The sequence below is a fragment of the Chiloscyllium plagiosum genome, unplaced genomic scaffold (genome assembly GCF_037043375.1).
Source record: "Chiloscyllium plagiosum isolate Xiang-an unplaced genomic scaffold, Cpla_swu_hap1 HiC_scaffold_48, whole genome shotgun sequence".
NCBI classification, from domain to species: domain Eukaryota; kingdom Metazoa; phylum Chordata; class Chondrichthyes; order Orectolobiformes; family Hemiscylliidae; genus Chiloscyllium; species Chiloscyllium plagiosum.
The window spans coordinates 32,982,350-33,004,999 of NW_028270186.1; the positions used below are offsets into that span (position 1 = coordinate 32,982,350).

Sequence of the window (22,650 nt, forward strand, 5' to 3'; positions counted from 1 at the left end):
AGATCCTAGTTAAAACAACACATAGAATTTTATGTTCCAGTGCTATAAATATGAGAAAAGATCAATTACTTCTTCAGTAAAATAAACAAATGCCACGTGCTATTATTTATCAATTTATGAATGTGTGAGATTTGATTTTAGCTTTCCAGTCATCTATTTATATTGAACGTGACATTGAAATTGTGTGAAAATATCAGGTTGTGTTCATTTGAAAATTGGATTTGCAAACTCTCACTTATCACAGAGATTGCACGATGGTTTAAGAACGTTTTACTCAGCAATCCTAGTAAATATCAAAAACTGTCTGATTTTAAATCAGATCATTCGCATCCAATTATCAATCTGTTCCTAATTCATGTAAATATCTCAATTTTATCGAAACCAGTGTTCACACTAAACAGTGCACATAGAACTACGCAAAGACTTTCATCACCATCTGATTATTGTTTAGTAGAATAACCTAAGTTACTTATTGCTCCTGAAACCAATAATAACAGTAACCATTTGTTTACTATTCCATGCAACAAGTGCAATTGATATCTTCTATGTCAGTACAGTAGTTAAAGATGATTTATGTTGCTTAAAACAATGCTTCTAATTTATCACGGATATTGACTCTAACACAATCATGCAAACAACAAACATTTTGTCATTCTAAAAACCTGTAAGTTTACTTATTTTAAATTTGTGTGCAAGAGTTATTTCAAATTACAACCATTTTTGTTGTATAATTCAGCAAACCTAAATTTTGAATTTGGAAAAGTCTCCATTTTTGCAAAATGGAAGTAGTCTTCAGTTTATATAACACATTAAATGACTGTTTTATTTTCAAATCATGCGCTCTCCAAAATTATTATTGGTTTCATTTCATTGTAAGAAAAGAACTGCTTTGAACATGTTGATTTTTTTGTCTTTTCTATTCCAACATTATTCACATTGTACAATAATGACACAATTATTATAATTTCTTTACGTACCAAATGTCATTGACTGCAGCATTTGTTCACTTTCATGCTCACTTTCATTATCTATTAATTTTCTTCCAAATTTTGACACAAATGTCTGAACTCTGATCATAATATTAATCATCTAAATTAAAATAACATGTCTCTATGAAGAAACCATTTGATAGAAATTCATATTTCTTGTGTTACCTGTATTTTTTAGTAAAGAAAGGAAGATTTGTTTTATAATCACTGAATGGCTCACTTTTTCTTCAATTCATAAAGCGAGCTCCTATATTTTCTTCCACAATTTATCAATTTTAATAAATATCCAATCAGCATCACAGCAAACTGTTTTTGAAATATCGAATCATTTTAATTGCTCATATAACAACATTATCAAGTCATTGTCATGATAATAATTGCGCAATTATTTAAGAAATTCTTTTGAACAAGTAAAATGAGATTCACATTTTAATGTAACCAATTGTTTCTGAGTACCAACACTGCAATATGACACTTTTTTTTCAGGTCAAGTATCCCACAATGGATACAAGGACTTCCCATCCAACATTAATTATGAATGTCTAATGTTTGCTTATTTGAATGATCTCCGTAACCACAGACTTTAAATTCACAGACCTGCAATTACTTTTCACTACAATAATTCCTGTTTGTTTGCACATATTCCTCAGTCACATAGCAAAATGAGATTTCTCATTATTTCTAAATTCATTGATCGAATTTTATAATTCAGTTGTTGCTCATTCCTAATAATTATTCAATCGAGTACGTGCTGAAAATGTGGAATTACTGCTTTTTAATGAATAACTAAATATATTGTAGTGTGCAATCTCTCAATCATTGTTAATATTAATTCTTATTTTACCCGCGGAATCATAGTTGAATTCATTTCAATATATTTCACATCGATGTGAACACTTATTGTATTTATAATTACAGTAAGATTTAAGTATTTTTCATGCAACAAAATCATTTAAAATGCCTGGGTTTTGTTAAGTAAAATGAAAAAGAATTAACATCTCTGTATTGTTTCATTAAAAAATGACAATGCATTTTGAATTTTTCGAAGTTGAGCATTTTTGCAAAGAAGGGATGTTGTCTTCAGCTGAATAATCACATTGAATGACTAATTCACAGAATCTGCTGTTTATTCACTTCGAGTTCCCAAGTAACCAAATTAACTAATTCTGCTGGTTCTAAATGCCTGGACAGTTTTTGAGAATGTTGCAGTCTTAAAGATGAAGGAGACTAAGTGGTCGTACTGATTTTTTTTAATTTCAGGCATATAAATCGCTATTCTGTAGTGTTACAAAGATGAAAAGCAAGTCAATTTCTTCATCAGTAAAATAAACAAATGCCACTTTCCGTTACTCATTAGTTAGCTAATTCCCAAATTTGTTGATAAACAATGCAATTCACCTGAATATTGTTGTATCCTTTGATCATATTAATTTTCTAAATATTGTTCATTCATGATTTGTCAGGGAGTTTTATTTTTTGTTTTCCATTCACCTATTCATATTGAATGTTAGATTGATATGCTTCGGCAATATCAGAGAGTGTTCATTTAAAATTTGACTTTGCACATCTCTCACTTATCTCACTTCTTGCATGGGGTCTGGATCAGTGGTCAGCACTCCTATCTTACAGTGTTTTGCACTGGGGTTCAATTCCATCCTCGGTCACATGTCTGTGTGGAGTTTGCATGTTCTGGTTTTCTTCCACAAACCAAAGATGTGCAGGTTAGGTAAATTGGCCATGCTAGTCTGCATGTTCTGTTCAGGGACGTGTAGGTTAGGTGCATTAGTCAGGGGTAAATGCCCAGTAATCTGAGAGCAGAATGGTTCTGAGTGGATTATGCTTTGGAAGGTCAGCATAGACTTGTTGGGCCAAATGGCCTGTTTCCACACAGTAGGGACTCTGTAAACTTAGAATTGTGTTTCTCTAAACAAACCGGACAATTGTTCTGAAATGTTGCATTTAAAATTTATCTTTAACAGTCAATTGTTGTGGGATATAGGTAAAGTAGTTTTACCTCTACAATCATAATTACTTATGCAAGGAAAATGAACTCACACCAGTGTATAACTGTTTCAGCCAAGAGCTGAGCCAACAAGAATTAAACTATGTGAAGCAAACACATTTTTTTATGAGCCAAAATGTTAATGAATGAAATGTGCCTGCAAACAATGGTAGATGTTCCAGACAAATAGATAAGGTGCTGTGAGGGGAGGGGGTTAAGCTAGATATGACTGTGCAAACACAAGTTATAAGAATTTATTTCCCGCTTCTGCAAAAACAAGAACAAATCACAATCAAGAAGACATGAGGTCATGAGGTCATAACAATTAAGGGAAACAGATGGTAGTGAAGGAGGATATGTCTAAAAATGGACCACAGAATGATGTGGTTAAACGGCCTTGTGAGGCCAGAACTAAGCATTTTGCCACAGACAAGGCCGGATAAGGCAAGAGATGAACAAGAGTAATGGGGGCCTGTCTTAGAGAAGTGGGAGATGTAAACAGGGGAGAAGCAATGGGACGATTGAATAGGAACAAATTACATAAATATTGTGTACTAGTTGAATTCAGTGTGTGTGTGTGTCCCTGCCTTGTGGACAGTGGACACAACACCCCTCTTACAAGACCATAATAAACGATACTACGGATTCAGATCTTGTCTCGGACTGAAGTTATTGAATTGAGTGAGTTTCGTTTTTCACAATTGGGGGCCGTCCGTGATATTATTCCATCGCTGGTGGGGGAGGGAGGTCGCTGGCCCTGGACACTGGGAAGACGCGTCCCGTTCCCGATTGAGGAGCGGTCTCATGTCCCGGTTTGGTCCGCTCCCTTGGGCGACTGGTACGAATCCCACAGAGAGACATTTGAATCAGACAGTGAAAGGAGGTCAATAGAAAATACGGAAAATAGGGGCCAGGCAACTCTGTACAGAGACCAAGGTAAGAAAATTGACTTTTAAGTACTGCCTTGGTGGCCGAGATTGCATTTTAGTAGTTAATACGGGACTAATGAAGGAACTCATTATGGGCTGTGCCGTGGGTAAGGAAAAAGCCTCCGGGAAAACAAAAGAAGAAAAAGACCATGGAAATTGAGTCGGGGTCCCTTACAACATCCCTCCAGAAAGTCCGATGGGCAGGATGCTGTGGAATTGGAAAAATAATACTTGTACAAGGGAAAAAGATAGTGAAAAGATGATTAAATATTGTTGCTTTCTATGGACTAAGGAATCCATTCTTCTTCCCGCCGTCTTCTGGCCAAATCTCAGGTCGGACGAAGACTGGGTTTGTAAATATTTGTACTTATATGTCAGTGAAAAACAGCCTTACAGTCAGGGGGAAGCAGATTATGCTTCATGTCGGAAGGGCTAGTGGCTGAAGTGCTACTGAGGGTACACTTTGTAACTAAATCATGGCCAGAAATCCAGAGAAAAAAAAATCAAAAGATAGAGGGATGAAGCAAGGAGCATCTAGAGGTTTTGTTGCGGGAAGCTCAGAAAGTGTCTTTGAGATACTGTGTGTGTGTGTGTGTGAGAGAGAAAGCTGTTCAGCTAATGGAAAGTTTAACACTTTGTGATTTGGTTTGAATGCACATTTGGTTGTTGGTGATTGAGTGTTTGTGCTTCCTTCTCTGGAGCTTGAGATCCAGGAGTGTTTTGAATCTGATTTCTATCATGGAAATTTAACATGATTTCTTTTTAGGTTAAGGATTTTACAATGACTATGAATAAAATGTTAACTCCTGTTACTTTTACAGGTCATTACTATATTACTCTCAGTTTCTAACTAATCTCCTTTATCCTTACATAAAAGCGATTTATGGAGGACAGTTGAAGTTTCAGTTCAACATTGGATTGTAATAATAATAAGAAGAAAAAATCCTATGTTTAATAACTGTGAGTTTGGATTTGGCCATTGTTCATGCTTTATAAGTTTTTTTTAACTTGAATAGACAAATCCTTTTAAGGCACCGCTGATTATTTCACGACCTATAACATTGTAATTGAGCATTCATTGGTCAGGACTACTTAAGAAAACTAATCTTGAATTTAAATTAAGGGACTAAAATTGGGATTAAAGTGGATGTCAAAGCTGGGAACTGTATGCATTTCACATGTTAAAAATTAAACACTGAAAAAATGAATTCATAATGTATAAATTTTGTTTACAAGTAAGGTTCCAAAACGTATAGTTAGGAACAGGCTTTAAAATTAGACAAGCATAATTTGTTGAACTAGTATTTGAGGTTATAGGGAGCAAGAAATGTTGCAAAATTTCTTTTAAAAAATTCAAGGTCAAACCAAAACATTGGGTGATGAAGAACGGCAATTCGGTGGCCCTAAGGCTGCTCAGTTGGTTAAATCAGGTCAGCAATTGATCTGGCAACGAAACATGAGAAGTAGAAACAAAAGGCAAAAATAATGATAGCCCACGGTTGATGAGATAATAAAGAAAAGGGACAAACCTAAAAGGAGAAAGAAACCGGAATGGTGGTGGGCAGCATGTTGAAAATAAAGGGAGGAGATGTTAAGGTGTCTGGTGTACAGGAACAAGGATCGAAGTGGAAATCAACCACAGGCGGGCTGCTATTACTGTGGAAAGACAGGTCACTTTAAGGGAGAGTGTCTAGATCTGAAAAAGGAAGCAAAGGCAGTACCATTTATAAATATTGATGAAGAATAGGGGTGTCAGGTGTTCCTGTCCCCGGGAACCCACCAGGAACCCTTGATAAATTTAAAGGTGGGTCTTTATAAAGAGGATGTAGTCGATACGGGGTCAGTAAGGTCACCCTTAAATTTTAAGTCCAAGGCAGTGGGAAAGAAAGAGTTAATTGGATTATGGCGACAGTTTTGTGATGAGAGGCACTCATGAAAAGATACTGCCATCAAATTGGGGATTGAATTAACTGCAAATGGTGCTATGAAATCTGTTGAGGGTCTTAAAAATGAATGTACTTGAGCAAAACAATTACAGAAACAGAATGAGAAGTCACAAGTGACTGGTAAACAAACAGAACTGCGCAATTACAGTTCTAAAAATGTTTAAGTCACTTGTTGCGTTTCCACCCTGAATTACAGGTAATGATTTTTATATTTATATAATCTATAATTAATAATTAATATTCATAATAAATCGATTGTGCTAGCCTGAATCAATATTAATTGGCAGGATCCCTTCATACATTTTCAGTGACTTGTCATATTGACTCCTGGTTAATTTAAAACATGACTGCATTAATTCATTGTTAATTAAGAAATGGAAAGCTACATTACTAGCTGATGAGGCAATTAAAGAAGCAGCCCTGAATCCACAGGAAGCGATGGTTTATTCCCTAATTCCTACTGTCCCAGGTTCTCGGGAAGCTCCTATCTCTGGCCACTGCCAATACCAGAAACTAATGATTTGTGGTTAAAGAAGTATATACTGGGCTCGTCCTCCTCTTTGTCTTTTCTCAGGAAACAGGGTTTATTGGCACAGGACCCCGCGCTTGAATTTGCTGTTCATCCAATTCGACTGGGAGATTGGGTATTAGTAAAATCATGGACAGTGATTAAAATGCAACTGGACTGGGAAGGGCCGTACCAGACTCTCTTGACCACAGAAACAGCGATAAGAATGACAGGGAAAGGCTGGACTCACTACACTCTGATCAAAGGGCCAGTGGAATCTCCAGTTGAGGAAGAAGTTTGGACAGCCGAATCAACACAAGAACTACTGAAACTCAGGCTAACGAGACTTCGAGTAACTGATTATACAGTGGTGATGTGAGCACGGGATTATTTCTGTAGGATTGTATATTAAGGCCTTTTGGTGATTCAGCACATTTTGTAGAATGCTTGGGATGCTTAGGGTTATGATACTAGCCTTCTTAATATTGGGATTTTGTCAAACATTATTTTCATATGTGTTATTAATGGTCCCTGATACTCCGCAAGTAATAGACGCAGATGCATGCAGCTTAGTAAACTGTGGGGATGTAGATAATCAGAGACAGTACAGCAGCTTGGAGAAACATCTTAAGTCCTTTGGGGATGGTAATTGGTATCATGGTCTTGTCACAGTACACCGGCTGCCCTTCTGATCAGCTCTCGAATGTCCCGATAAAGAGCGTAACCCAATATACCTAACGATAAAGAAAACCACATGGCACGAAGCGATTGTGCCGGGTGAGTGGGGGGGGGGGGGGGGGGGTGGGGGGGTGGGGGCACTGTCATGTACAATTAAATGAAACATTTGGGATAGAAATGAAAGCAAACTAGAGGGATTTCTCAGGCTGTTGTTTTCAAATTAGCGTAGGAAAGGAAAAATGGACAGAACTACTGGACAATAAGGTACAACTTTCACCCATCCCGATGACTCTAAGGTAGTACAAACTATAGAGGTAAAGGACTTGAAACAGACCATCGAACTAGAAACTGTATATGGAGATGCAAATACCTGGGTTGAATGGGTAAAGTATATTGTAAAAAGGCCTGAACAAGAGCAATTGCTATGCATGTGCCTCCGGTAGGCCAGTGGCCCAGGTGGTTCCCTTTCCACTTGGGTGGAATCAAGACAGGAAGGGCATGAAATGTATGATAGTCCTGTACCAGGATGAGACTGCATGGAATGAGAGGAATTGTACCTCCCTACCTCTGATGTTCCCTCCCTTGGAGAAGAAGGACTTAAAAGCTCTCCCCCCTCGCCCCCCTCCCCACACACACTCACACGTTTTCAGCCGCAGGTGGAAATCACACATCGTGTGTGTGTAAACGAGGTACAAATCAGTCTAGAGATTTGGGCGAGCCGAAATTAAGTACAGAGATTAAGAATGTTACCAAAACGGACAAGGGAGGGAACTACTCAGCACTAAAGGTTCCTTGAGCAGATCTGTGGTGGTACTGTGAAGGAAAAGTATTGAGACCCACCCTACCTCCGGATTGGAGAGGGAGATGTGCAATTGTACCATTGGCAATTCCATTTACCCTGGCATTTGAGAAGAAAAGGATAGTAGAGAAAAAGGAAAGGAGTAAGAGATCACTGTTAGACACCGCTTTCAATGACAGGATTTATCTCGACTCTAGAGGAGTCCCTAGGAGGGATAACTGATGAGTTCAAGGCTCACAACCAGATTGCAGTAGGCTTTGAGTCAGCTCTCTTCTGGTGGGTAATGATTAATAAAAATGTAGATTGGATAAATTACATTTTCTATAATCAATAGTGATTTATAAATTATACAAGAGATGCGGTTAAAGGAATATGAACAGCATGATGCAACAAGTAGGATGGCATGGGTAAACAGAATGGCCCTTGATATGATTCTAGTGGAAAAAGGTTGTGTGATGTTAGGAGGAAGCCTTCCATTCCTGAAGAAGGGCTTATGCCCTAAACGTCGATTCTCCTGCTCCTTGGATGCCGCCTAACCTGCTGCGCTTTTCCAGCAACACATTTTTCAGCAATAGTTATAAGCATCTATTTCCCACTTCTGCAAAAACAAGAACAAACCACAATCAAGATGTCATGAGGTCATAAGGTCATAACAAGTAAGGGAAACAGATGGTAGTGAAGGAGAATATACCTAACAATGGCCCACGGCAGGATGTGGTCAAACGGCCTTGTGAGGCCAGAAAAAGCATTTTGTCACAGGCAAGGCCGGATAAGGCAAGAGATGAACAAGAGTAATGGGGGCCGGTCTTAGAGAAGTAGGAGATGTAAACAGGGGAAGAGCAATGGGAGTATTGAATAGGAACAAATTACATAAGTAGTGTGTACTAGTTGAATTCAGTGTGTATGTGTGTCCCTGCCTTGTGGACAGTGGCCACAACACCCCTCTTGCAAGAGCGTTATAAACTATATTACAGATTCAGATCTTGTCTCGGACTGAAATTATTGAAGTGAGTAAGCTTCGTTCCTCACAATTATTAATCTTGTAAAATATCTCAATGTTACTGAAATCAATGCTCAAACAAAACACTGCACATATAGCCACACAAAGATCTTCATGACCATCTAATTACTGTTCAGTGGAATAATCACAATAAAGATCTTTTTGTTCCTGAGATCAATCACCATTATCACAGTAAGAATCTGGTTATCATTCCCTCCAATAAATGCAATCATTGTCCCTCTGGTGTTTTAGTTCAGTAGTTATACACCATACTGGTTGTTCAAAGGATTCTTTATTATGAATAGCCAAGGGTTCTAACAGCAAGAGATGTTGTTCAAACTGATTTGTTGCATGTTCTCAAACCGGTTTTCACTATAGATATTGCAAAAAATGTGTTTATTTGGTCTTGTTCAACTGCTGATGCTAACATTTTCAGTTCATGTTCATTAAACATATTTGGAGAAAGTGAGGAAAGCTGAAGCTGAAATCAGAGCCAAGAGTGTGGCATTGGAAAAGGGCAGGCACATCCAAAGAGCATGAGTACCGACCTTTTTGGCATTAGGCCGTCATCAGAAAAGATTTCTGATGGAAGTGTTATGCCCAAAATGTCGATTCTGCTTCTCCTTGAATGCTGCCTGACCTGCTGTGTTTTTCCAGCACCTCGCTATTGACATTAGAAATATTTGACTGAATATTCAGATATAATACTAAACATTGTCTCAGTCATTTTAATTTACTGTGCTTTCTCTTCACTGATGTTCTCATGTTAATTGATCCTCTTTTTCTTCTAACATCTGACACAAATCTCAAAATACAGAACACAATTAAATTCACATGAATTATAAATTTGCATTCTCGACAAGAAAACCAATGGAAGGCAATATATAATTCTTGAACAGCCTACACATTTGAATGAAAAAGCAATTCCTTCCAAAAAATGTTTGCACGTCTGTATCTTTCTTTCAATTCAATAATGCTGCAATAGTTTATAATTGTCAGTTCATCTCTCTGAATGAGTACCTAACCAATGTCAATGTAACAGCTGAAAAATTAACAACAGATTGATAATTGGGTGTTAAAGATCTTATTTGAAGTCAACAAATGTTTGTCATTTACTAGAATTCCACTACGAAACATTCTTGAATCATAATACAAGAAATGAGAAATGTGAGAGATGTGCAAACCTTATTAACAAACTTCAATATTGTCAAACCATTTCAACCTTACGGTCAAAATGGATAGGTGAATGGAAAAATAAAAACAATTTTCTGACAATTCATACATTGAACAATAATTACAAATTCACTTTGATCAAATGACAGAGTAATATTTCGACTAATCGCAACATTTAGTTACAAAGTTGGTAACCAGCTGACTGACAAGTAATAGGTGGTAGCATTTGTTAGTTTACTGAAGATGATTTAAACTTTATTTCAAATTTATAGCACAAGGGAATAATGTTTAATGTGTTTCAATTGTTTGGACTTGCCACTTTGCAACAAAAAAAAAGAGATCAAATCTCATTACTTAGACATCGTAATCTTTAATTCTGCAACATTTTCAAATATTCTCCGGGAATTTATAAGCAACAAAATTAGTTACAGGTATCCTCACTACCCGAAAGTAAAGCATTACTATGAAACCTTTCATAAGCTGAAAATGCGTAAATCGAAGAAGCATTAATTTATATGGGAAACATCTCCCCTTTCTTCGTAAAAGTGAAAATCCTCTTCAGATTTCATTCAGTTAGAGAAAATAGGGACAAATGTAAATCTTTTGTAAAAGCAAAGTGGCAAAACCGAACTTTCCAAAAGTTGGGGATACCTGTACACATAATTCTTGGTAACCTGACACAAGTAAGTATCAGATTTTGTGATTACTGATATAATATGTAAAGCAGGTCTAATGTTGTATTGAAAAGCAATTCAATCTGTGCTTAGGTACTCTCTAATCAACATTCAGTCCAGCTCTTGATATATTTCTGTTGGAGGTGTGATTTGAAACCTTTCCTCGGGTCTAGTAATAGAGACACTACCACAACTACACAAGCTCCTTACATACTTTCCCCACTCACGACAGGCAGGACTGTAATATTATGTTTAATGTGGTTACTCAAATGAAAACTAATCAGTTGTTTATTGTAGTAATTTGAATGGGAATTAATTAGGTACTTTCTGTGTGTAATGGACTGGAAAATAAACAATATTTTACAATAACAATAGAATTGTGGTCTTAAATAAACAGGAATCTCATGACAGTTCTTTGAAAAACACATTGACAAAACTGTGTGATCATTGTACTTTGATTTTAAAGATGCATCAGTCATTCAATGTGAATATTCAGCTGAAGACAATTTCCCTTCCTTTCAACAATGTACAACTTTTACAAATTCAAAATGAACAGCCATTGTAAAGGAAGGAACAAGCAGATGTTAATTATATTTTCTGTACATAAACGTGCGATGAATTTTAAGTTTTATATAAAGGAAACTCTTATTGTGGTTCGAAATACAATAAATGTTAGCATGAAGTGAAATATAATAAAATCAATTCAATTCAACTGTGTTCTCTCAGTTAAAATACAGGTCAATATTCAAAGTAATCGAGTGATTGTACACTGCAATATCTTTACATTAATTCAGTGCTGAGACATAATTCCACATTTATACACCTTATAGTGAAGCAAACTTGTGCCAGGAGTCAGAGGAGGTAGGGGAGGTCCTTAATGAGTACTTTGCTTCAGTATTCACGAGTGGGAACTTGTCCTTGTGAGGACAGCATGAAATAGGCTGATATGGTCGAACAGGTCGATGTTAAGGCGGAGAATGTGCTGATCATATTGAAAATCATGGGGATAGATAAGTCCCCTGGGCCAGAAAGGATATAACTAAGATTGTTATGGGAAGGGAGGCAAGGGATTACTCTGTTTTGGCGATGATCTTTGCATCCTCACTGTCCACTGGTGTCAAACCAGATGATTGGAGGGTGGCAAATATTATTCCCTTATTCAAGTAAGGCAATTGACATAATCCTGGGAATAATCGATGAGTCAGTCTTACATCGGTTGTGAGCAAATTATTGGAGAGGATTCTGAGACACAGGATTTATGATTATTTGGAAACGTATAGATTGATTAGAGATGGTAAAAATGGCTTCGTGAACGGCAGATTATGCCTCATAAACCTTATTGAATTATTTGAGGATGTGACAAACACATTGGTGAGGACAGAGCAGTGGATGTAGTGTATGTGGATTTCAGCAAGGTGTTTGATAAGGTTCCCCATGGTAGGCTTATTCAGAAAGTAATGAGGCATAGAATACAGGGTTATCTTGATATGATTCAATGTTGAGACATTTGTGTCAGAGACTGCAAGGGGGTGAGTGAGAGAGAAAGAAATATAAAAAAAGCAGAAAGGAAAGGAACTGGTGAGCAGAGGAGATCCAAATGTAGTTTCTCACCCTGCCAGTATCGTATTGGGTTCGCTTGAACGCAGACACGTTAACCAACGGCCTGACACAGTCATATGCGCAGAGTCCCAGACTTACAATGCCCCAGACACCACCATCACCATCCCTGTATGTCCTGTCCCACCAGCAGGACATGGATGTAACTGAAATGCTGGAAGATGCAAGGTTATGGACTAAGATCTACAGAATGTGATCAATGTGATTTATTTGACATTTCCCCAGAATATTAAACTCCAGTCCAATTTGAAAATTTATTAACATCATCAGACTTGAACTCCAAATGTCAGAAAAAAAATCAGAGACTTACAGCACAGATCGTGGCCACTTGGCCCATCCTGTATGTGTTGCTTGTAATAGAACTACCTAGGCTTTACAACGTTTTGTACTCACCGATGAGAGCAACAATTTCAGACTGTGTACTCTGCCCTCTATGTTGTTATTATCTGTTTTTTCAAAGTATATCTTTGACAGCTGCACACTTTGTTTACTGGTATCTTTCCCAGCCCTAACTCCATTCCCGGTGGCCTTGAGGGACTACCATTTCTGCTATTTAATCTCTCCTGCCTTTCCCCGTGTGACAGACTGTCTTTTTGTCCTTATCTCACCCCCACCTTGCTCACAACCTTTCACTGCACCCCCTGGGTCAGTGGCACGAGTTTTGAATTCTCTTCCTCCAGAGATAATTGGAAATCTTTCTGGCTGCAGTTTCCCCCAGATTTTATTCTGAAAAGCAGAGCTTTTGTGTAAGAGTCAAGTATTTGTGAGCCTTCATCCACAATTCCGAGCATTTGGATGTAATCTGTGACCCGCCCACAGATGTGCAGCTTTACTGGATTGACCATGTTAACATGGACTGTAGTGTGCAGGTTCGGCGGGTTGGGTTAGCCATGATAAATGTGGGATTATGGGGGTAGGGTGGGAGAGCAGGTAATTGCAGACTCGATGGGCCAAATAGCCTCTTTCTGCACCTATGGGATTCTGTGATTCTAACTAGTTGTGATTGTCGTCACGTTTTCCTCATGCCAGATTCATTCAGCTCAGGTACACATGCTGCCTTGATGTTTCTGTGCGTGCTCACTCACTCCTTTCCTTCAGTTTTACAGCAATTTCACACTGTATGCGAGGGTAGGAATGGATTTGTAAATACAAATACTCCAACCGAAACCGCTCACAGGTCAGGACCTGTTTCTGCTGCTCGTGTTGCTCACAGGGAACAGGAAAATAAGGTTCAGTCATACATCTTACAAGGACACAGAGGTTACAATCACCAGGAAAAGCGAAACAGCTTAAAACTCTTTTCGCAATAAAAGAGGGAGGCTGAGAGACAACCTGGTACAAGCAGGAAGCTTTGTGCCCATGTTTTCAGAGAGTTGAGGTTGAAATCATTGGGTTGGAAGCATGTTTCATTTCCCCAGTATATCAAAGGTGCTATCTAAATGTGAGTATTTATTTATGTCTATCTGTCTGTGTTAACAATCAGATGGACAGGTCAGTGTCTGAGTGTTTTCCCAAATCCCTGATTGTGGGGGGAGGCAGATTCAATCTCAGGTGCCTCATCACTCACTAGGTCACAGAGAAACTCTGCCGTTACAATGAGATCATCCTTTGCTGTCGTCTCTCCTCGTGCTTCTGCCTAATCCCACTTCCCTTCATTAAATCCCAGCTGCTTCTAGTCCACCCACATGGGCATGTTGAAGAGCATGACAGGAGATTGGATTGAAACCGAGAGTTCAATAGCCAGAATGATAGAGGAAGGATGAAATAAACCGTGTTTGTGGATCCTAGGGGATACAGACTACAGGCTGAGTCCTTTGTGGACATTCCCGCAGGAATATAAGACAGCATTCCATGATGAGAGTTAAACCCGGGTGGCAGGAGGTAAAAACAATGACTGCAGATGCTGGAAACCAAATTCTGGATTAGTGGTGCTGGAAGAGCACAGCAGTTCAGGCAGCATCTGAGGACAGGCAAAATCCGACCTGTCCTCGGATTTTGTCTGTCCTCGGATGCTGCCTGAACTGCTGTGCTCTTCCAGCACCACTAATCCAGAACCGGGTGGCAGGAGGGGGAGCCACTGGCATGATCAGGTTGAGTTCAAACACAGGAGGTCTGTTCAGTCAGTAACAGTGTGTTCGACATGGATGTGAAGTGAGCAGTGAGGGGAAATGTTGCCACAAGCTGCAGATGGATAACTTCCATTGGAACAGCAGGTGGCCATTCAGCCCCTTAACCCTGCTCTGCCTTTCAATATGATCACGGCTGATTTGTGGCCTAACTTGCAATTTTCAAAACTCTCCAAACTCATCAATAAACTCCTCTGCAACACACAAGATGAATATCGAAAAATCAACCATCTGCAAATGCTGGGAAATCAGAAACAAAAAACAGAAATTACTGGAAATATTCAGCAGATCTGGCAGCATCTGTGGAGAGTGAACTTTTCGGGTCCAGTGACCGGTCAGGTGACCAGCTGCAGCTGACCATTCTGCCTTTTCTGTAACACTCTCTGGATGAGGTTCTGGTGCGAGGGGAATGAGACTGTCAATAACACCTGAGAAAACAGGAGGACGTGCTCAATCAGAATAAAACCCATTTTGGTCTTTCACTTTTAATTCAACTGCAAACATTATTCATTATCATTTCTGAAATAATAGGTCAGAAATCAACTCTTCATGTCATTGGGCCTGTGAAACTGTTGATTCTGACCAGGTCCAGCCTAGATGTGAATCCAGACCCTGAATAATGGGGTTGACTCTGAACCATCTCCTGGGCAGTCAGAATGGATGACAAATGCTGCCCTGGCAAGTGATGCCGTGATCCCATGAACAAACAAAATAAATCCAATCGCTGTGGTTACTTGTGAACTCACCGGTGTTTCACCAAGCTGGATATCTGAGTGAATTGCTTCCCACATGCAGAGCAGGTGAATGGCCTCTCCCCAGTGTGTATTTGCTGGAGTACAGTGAGGCTGGATGGTGTACTGAACCCAGTCCCACAATGAGAACAACTGAATGGTCTTTCACTGGTCTTCTGTGACAGGGAGATATGATATTCAGCACTCCGGGTGTCCAGGTGGGTACAGGTACCTCCAAGAGGGATCCAGTGAGAGTTGATTGTGGGAAACTGTTCACATGCATGAAAGAAATAATAATGAGAAGGCACCGATGTAAAGGGATTGACAAAAGAAGCACATGTGACATGAGACAAAACGTTTTTATGCAGAGAAAGTTTATGGCCTGGAATGCACTGCCAAAGAGTGTGGTGGAGCCAGGTACAATGAAGACAATCGACTTGAACAGTTATTGGAAGAGGACGAATGGAAAGGTTTATGGGGTAAAGGTAGAAGAATAGCATTCAGTGAGATGATCCTTTGGAGAGCTGATGAGCCAATCAGCCTCCTTTTGCACCATAACATTTCTGTGAACATTTCATTCTGAGCCCTCCAGGGAAATATCAGGGCAGGGTTTGTCAAGAGGTCAGATTGAATGAGGGTCTCAGTGAACAAAAGTGAGACACAGACACAGAGAGGTTTTCGAATAGATTGATTCAAATGTTACCAATTTTTACGGCCACCAACATTACAGCAGTTACAAATGGGAGTCAACAAGAGTGGAATGAGAGCACCAAATAAATCTTGAACATTTATGCAGCTAAAGGAGATGCTGGGTAAAGATACCGCAGTTAGTGCTTATTTCATTCCAGACACACCGCCAGGGAGCACATCGTCCTATATCTATCCTATTGAGCTCTTGAAGAATTTTGTTCAAGTGTTTCATATTTCCGTCCTCTAGAGAAGACAGCTTCATGCTCCTCAATCTCTCCTGACAGGACAAAGCTGCTAATAGAATTCAATTCACTGGGGCGTGTTACTGACTGCTTCATGGATTGGAACTGGCAATTGAGACTGTAAGGTTACTATATAAAATATCTTCAATTGTATTGCCAGATTGCTGGACACATGTGGGGCTATAAGAAAAAGAACTTACAGACATTGAGTGTCAGAGCACCTACTGTTGTGGGGGCATCCTGTTTAGATACAAGCTATTGATAATTGTTAGAATTGACTTATACTGACTCCATAGCCATGGTCAGAGCATTATAACGGTCATTGAAGCTGGTAACACATTTCCCATGGGTTAAAAGTCGCAAATGATAGCGTAGGAACAAGCTTGGCTAGTAAAGTCCAGTTATTCAAAATCATCCTAATTTACTTTCAGAAACAAGTGAGAGAAAGCCACATTATTGCATTAGTCCAAATTTAGAATTTCAGGAGAACTGAAGGGAGAGCTGGTGTTGGGAGCTGTAGTAATGAAGGAGATAAACTTGTTTTACAGAGAGAGAGTTCACAGATGGGAAACTCAGCTTTAACAACACACCCAATTTCGCAGGTCCTAAACATTATACAGAATATGGAAGGGGAAAGCAGCATTCCCAGCCCAGAGAAACCATTCGTGTTGTGCATGTGGTTGAGGATTAACTCGTCCTGTGATCTGGGAAGACACCAATGTGACAGGACCAGGGCAAGGCTGTGTAAATGTGGGGACTGTGAGAAGGAATTCACTTACCCCTCCCAGTGGGACACTCACTGACACAATCACACTGGGGAGAGGCTGGTCACCTGCCCCATGTACGGGAAGGGATTTACTCGCTCTTGCAATCTGATGAGGCACCAGAGACTGCGTAGAGGACTTAGATCTGCTCTGTGTGAGAGAAAGGATTCATTCAAATCTTTCTCCTGCAGAGACACCAGTGCATTCCCACAGGGGACAGGCCATTCACCTGCTCCATGTGGGGAAAGGATTCACTCAGTCTTCTGATCTGCTGAGACCCCAGCGAGCCCACACAGGGGAGAGGCCATTCAGATGCTCAGTGTGTCAGAAGGGATTCAGTGATTTATCCCGCCTGCTGAGACCCCAGCGGGTTCACACTGGGTAGTTGTTGTTACCCTCTCTGTGTGACAAGGGATTTACTGAGTCTTCAACATGACTGAGAGCCCAGTGAGTGCACACAGGGAAGTGGTCATCCCCCTGCTCCGTGTGGGGTAGAGTTCACACATCACTGCAGGTCTCTGATTCTGGAGTTACTGTTCATCAGAGTCAGGACTGGACCTTGCACATGATGACACTGTTGGAGTATCGATGTTGTTGTTAACCACATTAACTGGGCTGGTGCTGACTGAATTTATATTGCCACTTTCTGAACCTCAGGGTGTCTCTCTGGGCACAAGGCTCCACAAACAGCAATGTGACAATGAGCAGGGATCGTCTGTTTTGATTTAAATTCTGATTGTAGCACGGCTGCTTCACAGCATCAGGTACAAGCTTGGAGTCCAGCCTTGGCCAACGGCCTGTGTGGAGTTCTCATATTCTCCCCATGATAGTGTGGGTCCTCTCCAGGTGCTCTGGTTTCCTCGCAGTCTAAAAATATGCAGGTTAGGTGGACCTGTCGTGCTAAATTGCCCACAGTGTCCGGGAATGTGCAGACTAGGTAGATCAGCCATGGGAAATGCAGTGTTACAGGGATGGAGTGTACTGGCTGACATGTTCTTCAGGTGGTCGGTGGGATTTGATGGGCCAATGCTCTCCTTCCACACTGTTAGGATTCTATTCTATGATTAAGGATAAAGGCTTAACAGCGGAGTGTCCTTGGAGAAGGAGCATGTGCTGTGTATCAATGCTCTCGATGCCTTTAGATGGAGGTGGGCACCACATGGGATACAGTGCTTTATCTCCATCACTGCCCCCTCCTCCCCCCAAATCTACTTTGATTTAGTCCCTTCCCACTTGTAATGGTTTGCTTTGCCCATAATGGGCTTTGTTTATAAATATTCAATTGGTTACACAAATGGTTTATTGCTGGTGATTATATGTGAACGAAAATGGTGCAATGATGATGTTGATGGTGGGAAGGTTGCTCAGCTGTGTGAGAGAAATGGGGAATAAAGAACGCTTCACAGCTCACAGTATGAGAACTGAAAAACAGTTAAATCAAACCAAAGGTTCAGACAGGGAGGGAATATTTCCCTGGAGTTTGAGTAACTAGAAGGTGATGGTGTCCGGGAAGAGACAGGATTTTGTTCTAAAGGGCATTTGAAATTTTAAAAACTGTTATATTCAGATATTTTCAATTCTTTTACTTTTATTTATTGTGGAATAAACTTTAACACAAGGTTAGCAAATTTGTTTTTTTTAAAATGTAAAAGACAAATGTTAAATAAAATCCATCAAACCATCCCTCACTGAAAACTGATGTGGACATGCAATCTCCTGGAGAATCCCTGCCCTACCTACTTCTTCCTACCCGGGCTCCATGGCTATATACATTCCTGGGAGATAGCAGCAGGAGGCCATTCGATTGTGCTCCACCATTCAATGGGAAACAGCTGACCATCCAGCTCAGTCTCCTGTCCCTGCTGTGTTCCAATCCCCTTTGATGACTTTACCTCGAAGAACTATATCGAAGTCCTCCTTTGGCTTCACTGCCTTTTGTTCCAGTGATGTTGCGGTGTTGCTGTGTGGATGTAGGCAGGGATAATGTGATGGTGCTGCCTCCTGGAGGATGCACGCAGCACCCCTCATCATCCGGTAGGTAAAAACAATGACTGCAGATGCTGGAAACCAGATTCTGGATCAGTAGTGCTGGAAGAGCACAGCAATTCAGGCAGCATCCGAGGACAGGCAAAATCGACGTTTCGGGCAACAGCCCTTCATCAGGAATAAAGGCAGAGAGCCTGAAGCGTGGAGAGATAAGCTAGAGGAGGGTGGGGGTGGGGAGAGAGTAGCATAGAGTACAATAGGTCAGTGGGGAAGGAGATGAAGGTGATAGGTCAGGGAGGAGAGGGTGGAGTGGATAGGTGGAAAAGGAGCTGGGCAGGTCGGACAAGTCAGGGGATCGAGTTGCTGGAGGTTAGAAACTAGGATGAGGTGGGGGAAGGGGAAATGAGGAAACTGTTGAAATCCACATTGATGCCCTGGTGTTGAAGTGTTCCGAGGCGGAAGATGAGGCGTTCTTCCTCCAGGCGTCTGGTGGTGAGGGAGCGGCGGTGGAGGAGGCCCAGCACTTCCATATCCTCGGCAGAGTGGGAGGGGGAGTTGAAATGTTGAGCCACGGGGCAATTTGGTTGATTGGTGCGGGTGTCTCGGAGATGTTCCCTAAAGCGCTCTGCTAGGAGGCGCCCAGTCTCCCCAATGTAGAGGAGACCGCATCGGGAGCAACGGATACAATAGATGATATGAGTAGATGTGCAGGTAAAACTTTGATGGATGTGGAAGGCTCCTTTAGGGCCTTGGATGGAGGTGAGGGAGGAGGTGTGGGCACAGGTTTTACAGTTCCTGCGTTGGCAGGGGAAAGTGCCAGGATGGGAGGGTGGGTCGTAGGGGGGCGTGGACCTGACCAGGGAGTCACGGAGGGAACGGTCTTTGCGGAAGGCGGAGAGGGGTGGGGAGGGAAATATATCCCTGGTGGTGGGGTCTGTTTGGAGGTGGCGGAAATGTCGGCGGATGATTTGGTTTATGCGAAGATTGGTAGGGTGGAAGGTGAGCACCAGGGGCGTTCTGTCCTTGTTGCGGTTGGAGGGGTTGGGTCTGAGGGTGGAGGTGCGGGATGTGGATGAGATGCGTTGGAGGGCATCTTTAAACACGTGGGAAGGGAAATTGCGGTCTCTAAAGAAGGAGGCCATCTGGTGTGTTCTATGGTGGAACTGCTCCTCCTGGGAGCAGATACGGCGGAGGCGGAGGAATTGGGAATACAGGATGGCATTTTTGCAAGAGGTAGGGTGGGAAGAGGTGTAATCCAGGTAGCTGTGGGAGTCGGTGGGTTTGTAGAAAATGTCAGTGTCAAGTCGGTCGTCACTGATGGAGATGGAGAGGTCCAGGAAGGGGAGGGAGGTGTCAGAGATGGTCCAGGTAAATTTAAGGTCAGGGTGGAATGTGTTGGTGAAGTTGATGAATTGCTCACCCCTCATCATCCTGCAGTAACATCAACCGGGTTTCAGCAACTCGAGATAGAAACCATTTCCAGGATATGGGCATCACTGGCTCAGCCAGCATTTGCTCCCCATCTCTAGGTACCCTTAAGAAGATGGTAGTGAGCTGCTGTCTTGTACCAATCACAGTCCATTTGGCGCAGATAGACCGACAATGCTGGGAGGGAGAGTGTTGCAGGATTTTGGCCGAGTAATTCCACATCTTTGGTTTGTCAAATTCTGGATAACTCGATCATGATTGGCACATGATTTTGAGATTTCAGTCTGCAAATCTTCACCATCTAGCACCCTGTATAAATGAATAGGTACAGATTAGAAATTCAGAACAGACAATTCTCGTTTCTCCGGAATTTTTTCCCCTTTGTTCCCCCAAAGCTGTAACCCTCCAGCCCACTTACTCTCTCCCATCATTCTGACTCTGCTGCCCCTAATGTACACCCTCCCCATTCTCATGGAGTAACTGATAAACAGATCCATGCCACCACTTCCCGTCCCTGGTTAGACGCTGCACCGTTTCTGGGTTCACTTCCTTTCCCTTCAGTTGCTGCAAGTCAATAATATAACAGCAGAATGAAACAAAAGGAAACAGAAAGGGAGGTGGCAGATCCTGGACAGAAGAGGAACCTTCAGCTGGGAGAATGGGTCAGATCCTTCTTTGTTTCCTCATTGGTCGACTCCCAGCGTTATGACAAGTTGCGAATGGAACTTGGTCCCAAGTGGGTGTAGTGACACTTTGACCCCCCTACAGATCAATACTACAAGCAGATGCGTCCCTTCGCCAGCCAAAGTGTGAAATGCTTTCCACTAGTTACCCCAAAGCAACTGCTCCAAAACTCACCCACATTCTGTACATGTGCAGTGCTGGCTTTCGCCGCACACGTGTGGTCCCTGCCTCAGGGATTGTGGGAGTTGTAGTCCCCATGAAGCCTCTGGAAAACTGTCTCTGAAAAGTGAAAGAAAGTGTGGGCTGGTGGGTGTTGTGTATAGGATCCCAATTCAGACACACAGGACATATGGGCTGACACTGGGTTTTACTGAGACATCCGATTAGACAACCCGATTTCTGATGCAAGAAATACACATTCAGCCAATTGCATGGTGGGGAGGTTAATAAGGGGCAGCAGATTTCAAGCAGAGGTGTCTCAGTGGCTAGCACTGCTGCCTCACAGCATCAGGGACCCGGGTTTGATTCCAGCCTTAGGCAACTGTGTGGAGTTTACACATTCTCCCCATGTCTGCATGGTTTTGTTCGGTGCTCCAATTTCCTCCCACAGTCCAAAGATGCGCAGGTGAGGTGGATTGGTCATGCCAAATTGCCCACTGGGTCCATGCATGAGCCGGTTAGGCAATTAACAATGGGAAATGCAGAGTTACAGGGAATGGATGGGTCTAAATGGGATGCTCATCATAGGGTGTCCACTCGATGGGTGAATACACTGTTTCTGTATTTTAGGGACTATTCTATTCTCATGAAGAAGAATATACCTATCTCGATGTGTTTGAACCTGTGGAATTCGCTATTCAAAATGCAGTGGATGCGAGGACATGAGCAAATTTAACGAAGAGATACAGATATTTAATTTGCAATGATTTGAAGGGTGAGAGAGAACAGGTGGGAAAATCCAGCTGAGACTGAGGTGAGCTCAATCATCACCGTATTAAATGGTGGAGCTGGTTCGAAGGGCTGCATTGACTCTCCTGTGCCCAGGGCTTATCTTCTTACGGTAATAACTGGAAAGCTGAATCCAAAACTCACCACCTTTAGATTAGATTAGATTACATTACAGGCCCTTCGGCCCAACAAGTCCACACTGACCCGCCGAAGCGCAACCCATCCATACGCTTACATTTACCCCTTACCTAACACTACGGGCAATTTAGCATGGCCAATTCACCTGCACGTCTTTGGACTGTGGGAGGAAACCCACACAGACACGGGGAGAACGTGCAAACTCCACACAGTCAGTCACCTGAGGTGGGAATTGAACCAGGGTCTCTGGCGCTGTGAGGCAGCAGTGCTAACCACTGTGCCGCTTCACCAAAGATTTTCGGAAAAAGCAGGATAGTTAGGTGGATTAGCATTCCAAACTTAGGTAGTGAGGAAGCATGTAGGAGATAATGATTTTGCAATTTTAACTGAGGGGAGACAGTGATTTATTTAGATTGTGTCGTACACTCACAGCGTCCAGAATACTCCGTTGTGAATATCAATCCTGTATTTTATTACAAAGCCAAGGTCTCGGACAATGAAACCCAAAACACCCAGGAAACATCGCCTCACCTCGTAATCGGATAAAAGACTTGTGATAAGTATGGTTGAATTTAGAACACAGATGGAAAGTGGGAAG

The 22,650-nt window shown here is 41.5% G+C and overlaps 1 protein-coding gene across 1 annotated transcript; it reads right to left on the reverse strand.

Moving 5' to 3' along the window:
- Window positions 1-17,709: 17,709 nt before the first annotated feature.
- On the reverse strand, window positions 17,710-21,168 carry LOC148135808 (uncharacterized). The gene is made up of 2 exons (XM_087984232.1): window positions 21,141-21,168; window positions 17,710-20,591 (listed from the first exon to the last, which is right to left on the reverse strand). The coding sequence occupies exon 2, from the start codon at window positions 20,282-20,284 to the stop codon at window positions 19,232-19,234; it is 1,053 nt and encodes a 350-aa protein (XP_087840358.1). The 5' UTR covers window positions 20,285-20,591; window positions 21,141-21,168; the 3' UTR covers window positions 17,710-19,231.
- Window positions 21,169-22,650: the final 1,482 nt, after the last annotated feature.

What these genes read in the sequence shown, in the direction of transcription:
- LOC148135808 (XM_087984232.1), bottom strand. Translation starts at nt 20,284, where the DNA reads ATGATGAGGGGTGAGCAATTCATCAACTTCACCAACACATTCCACCCT.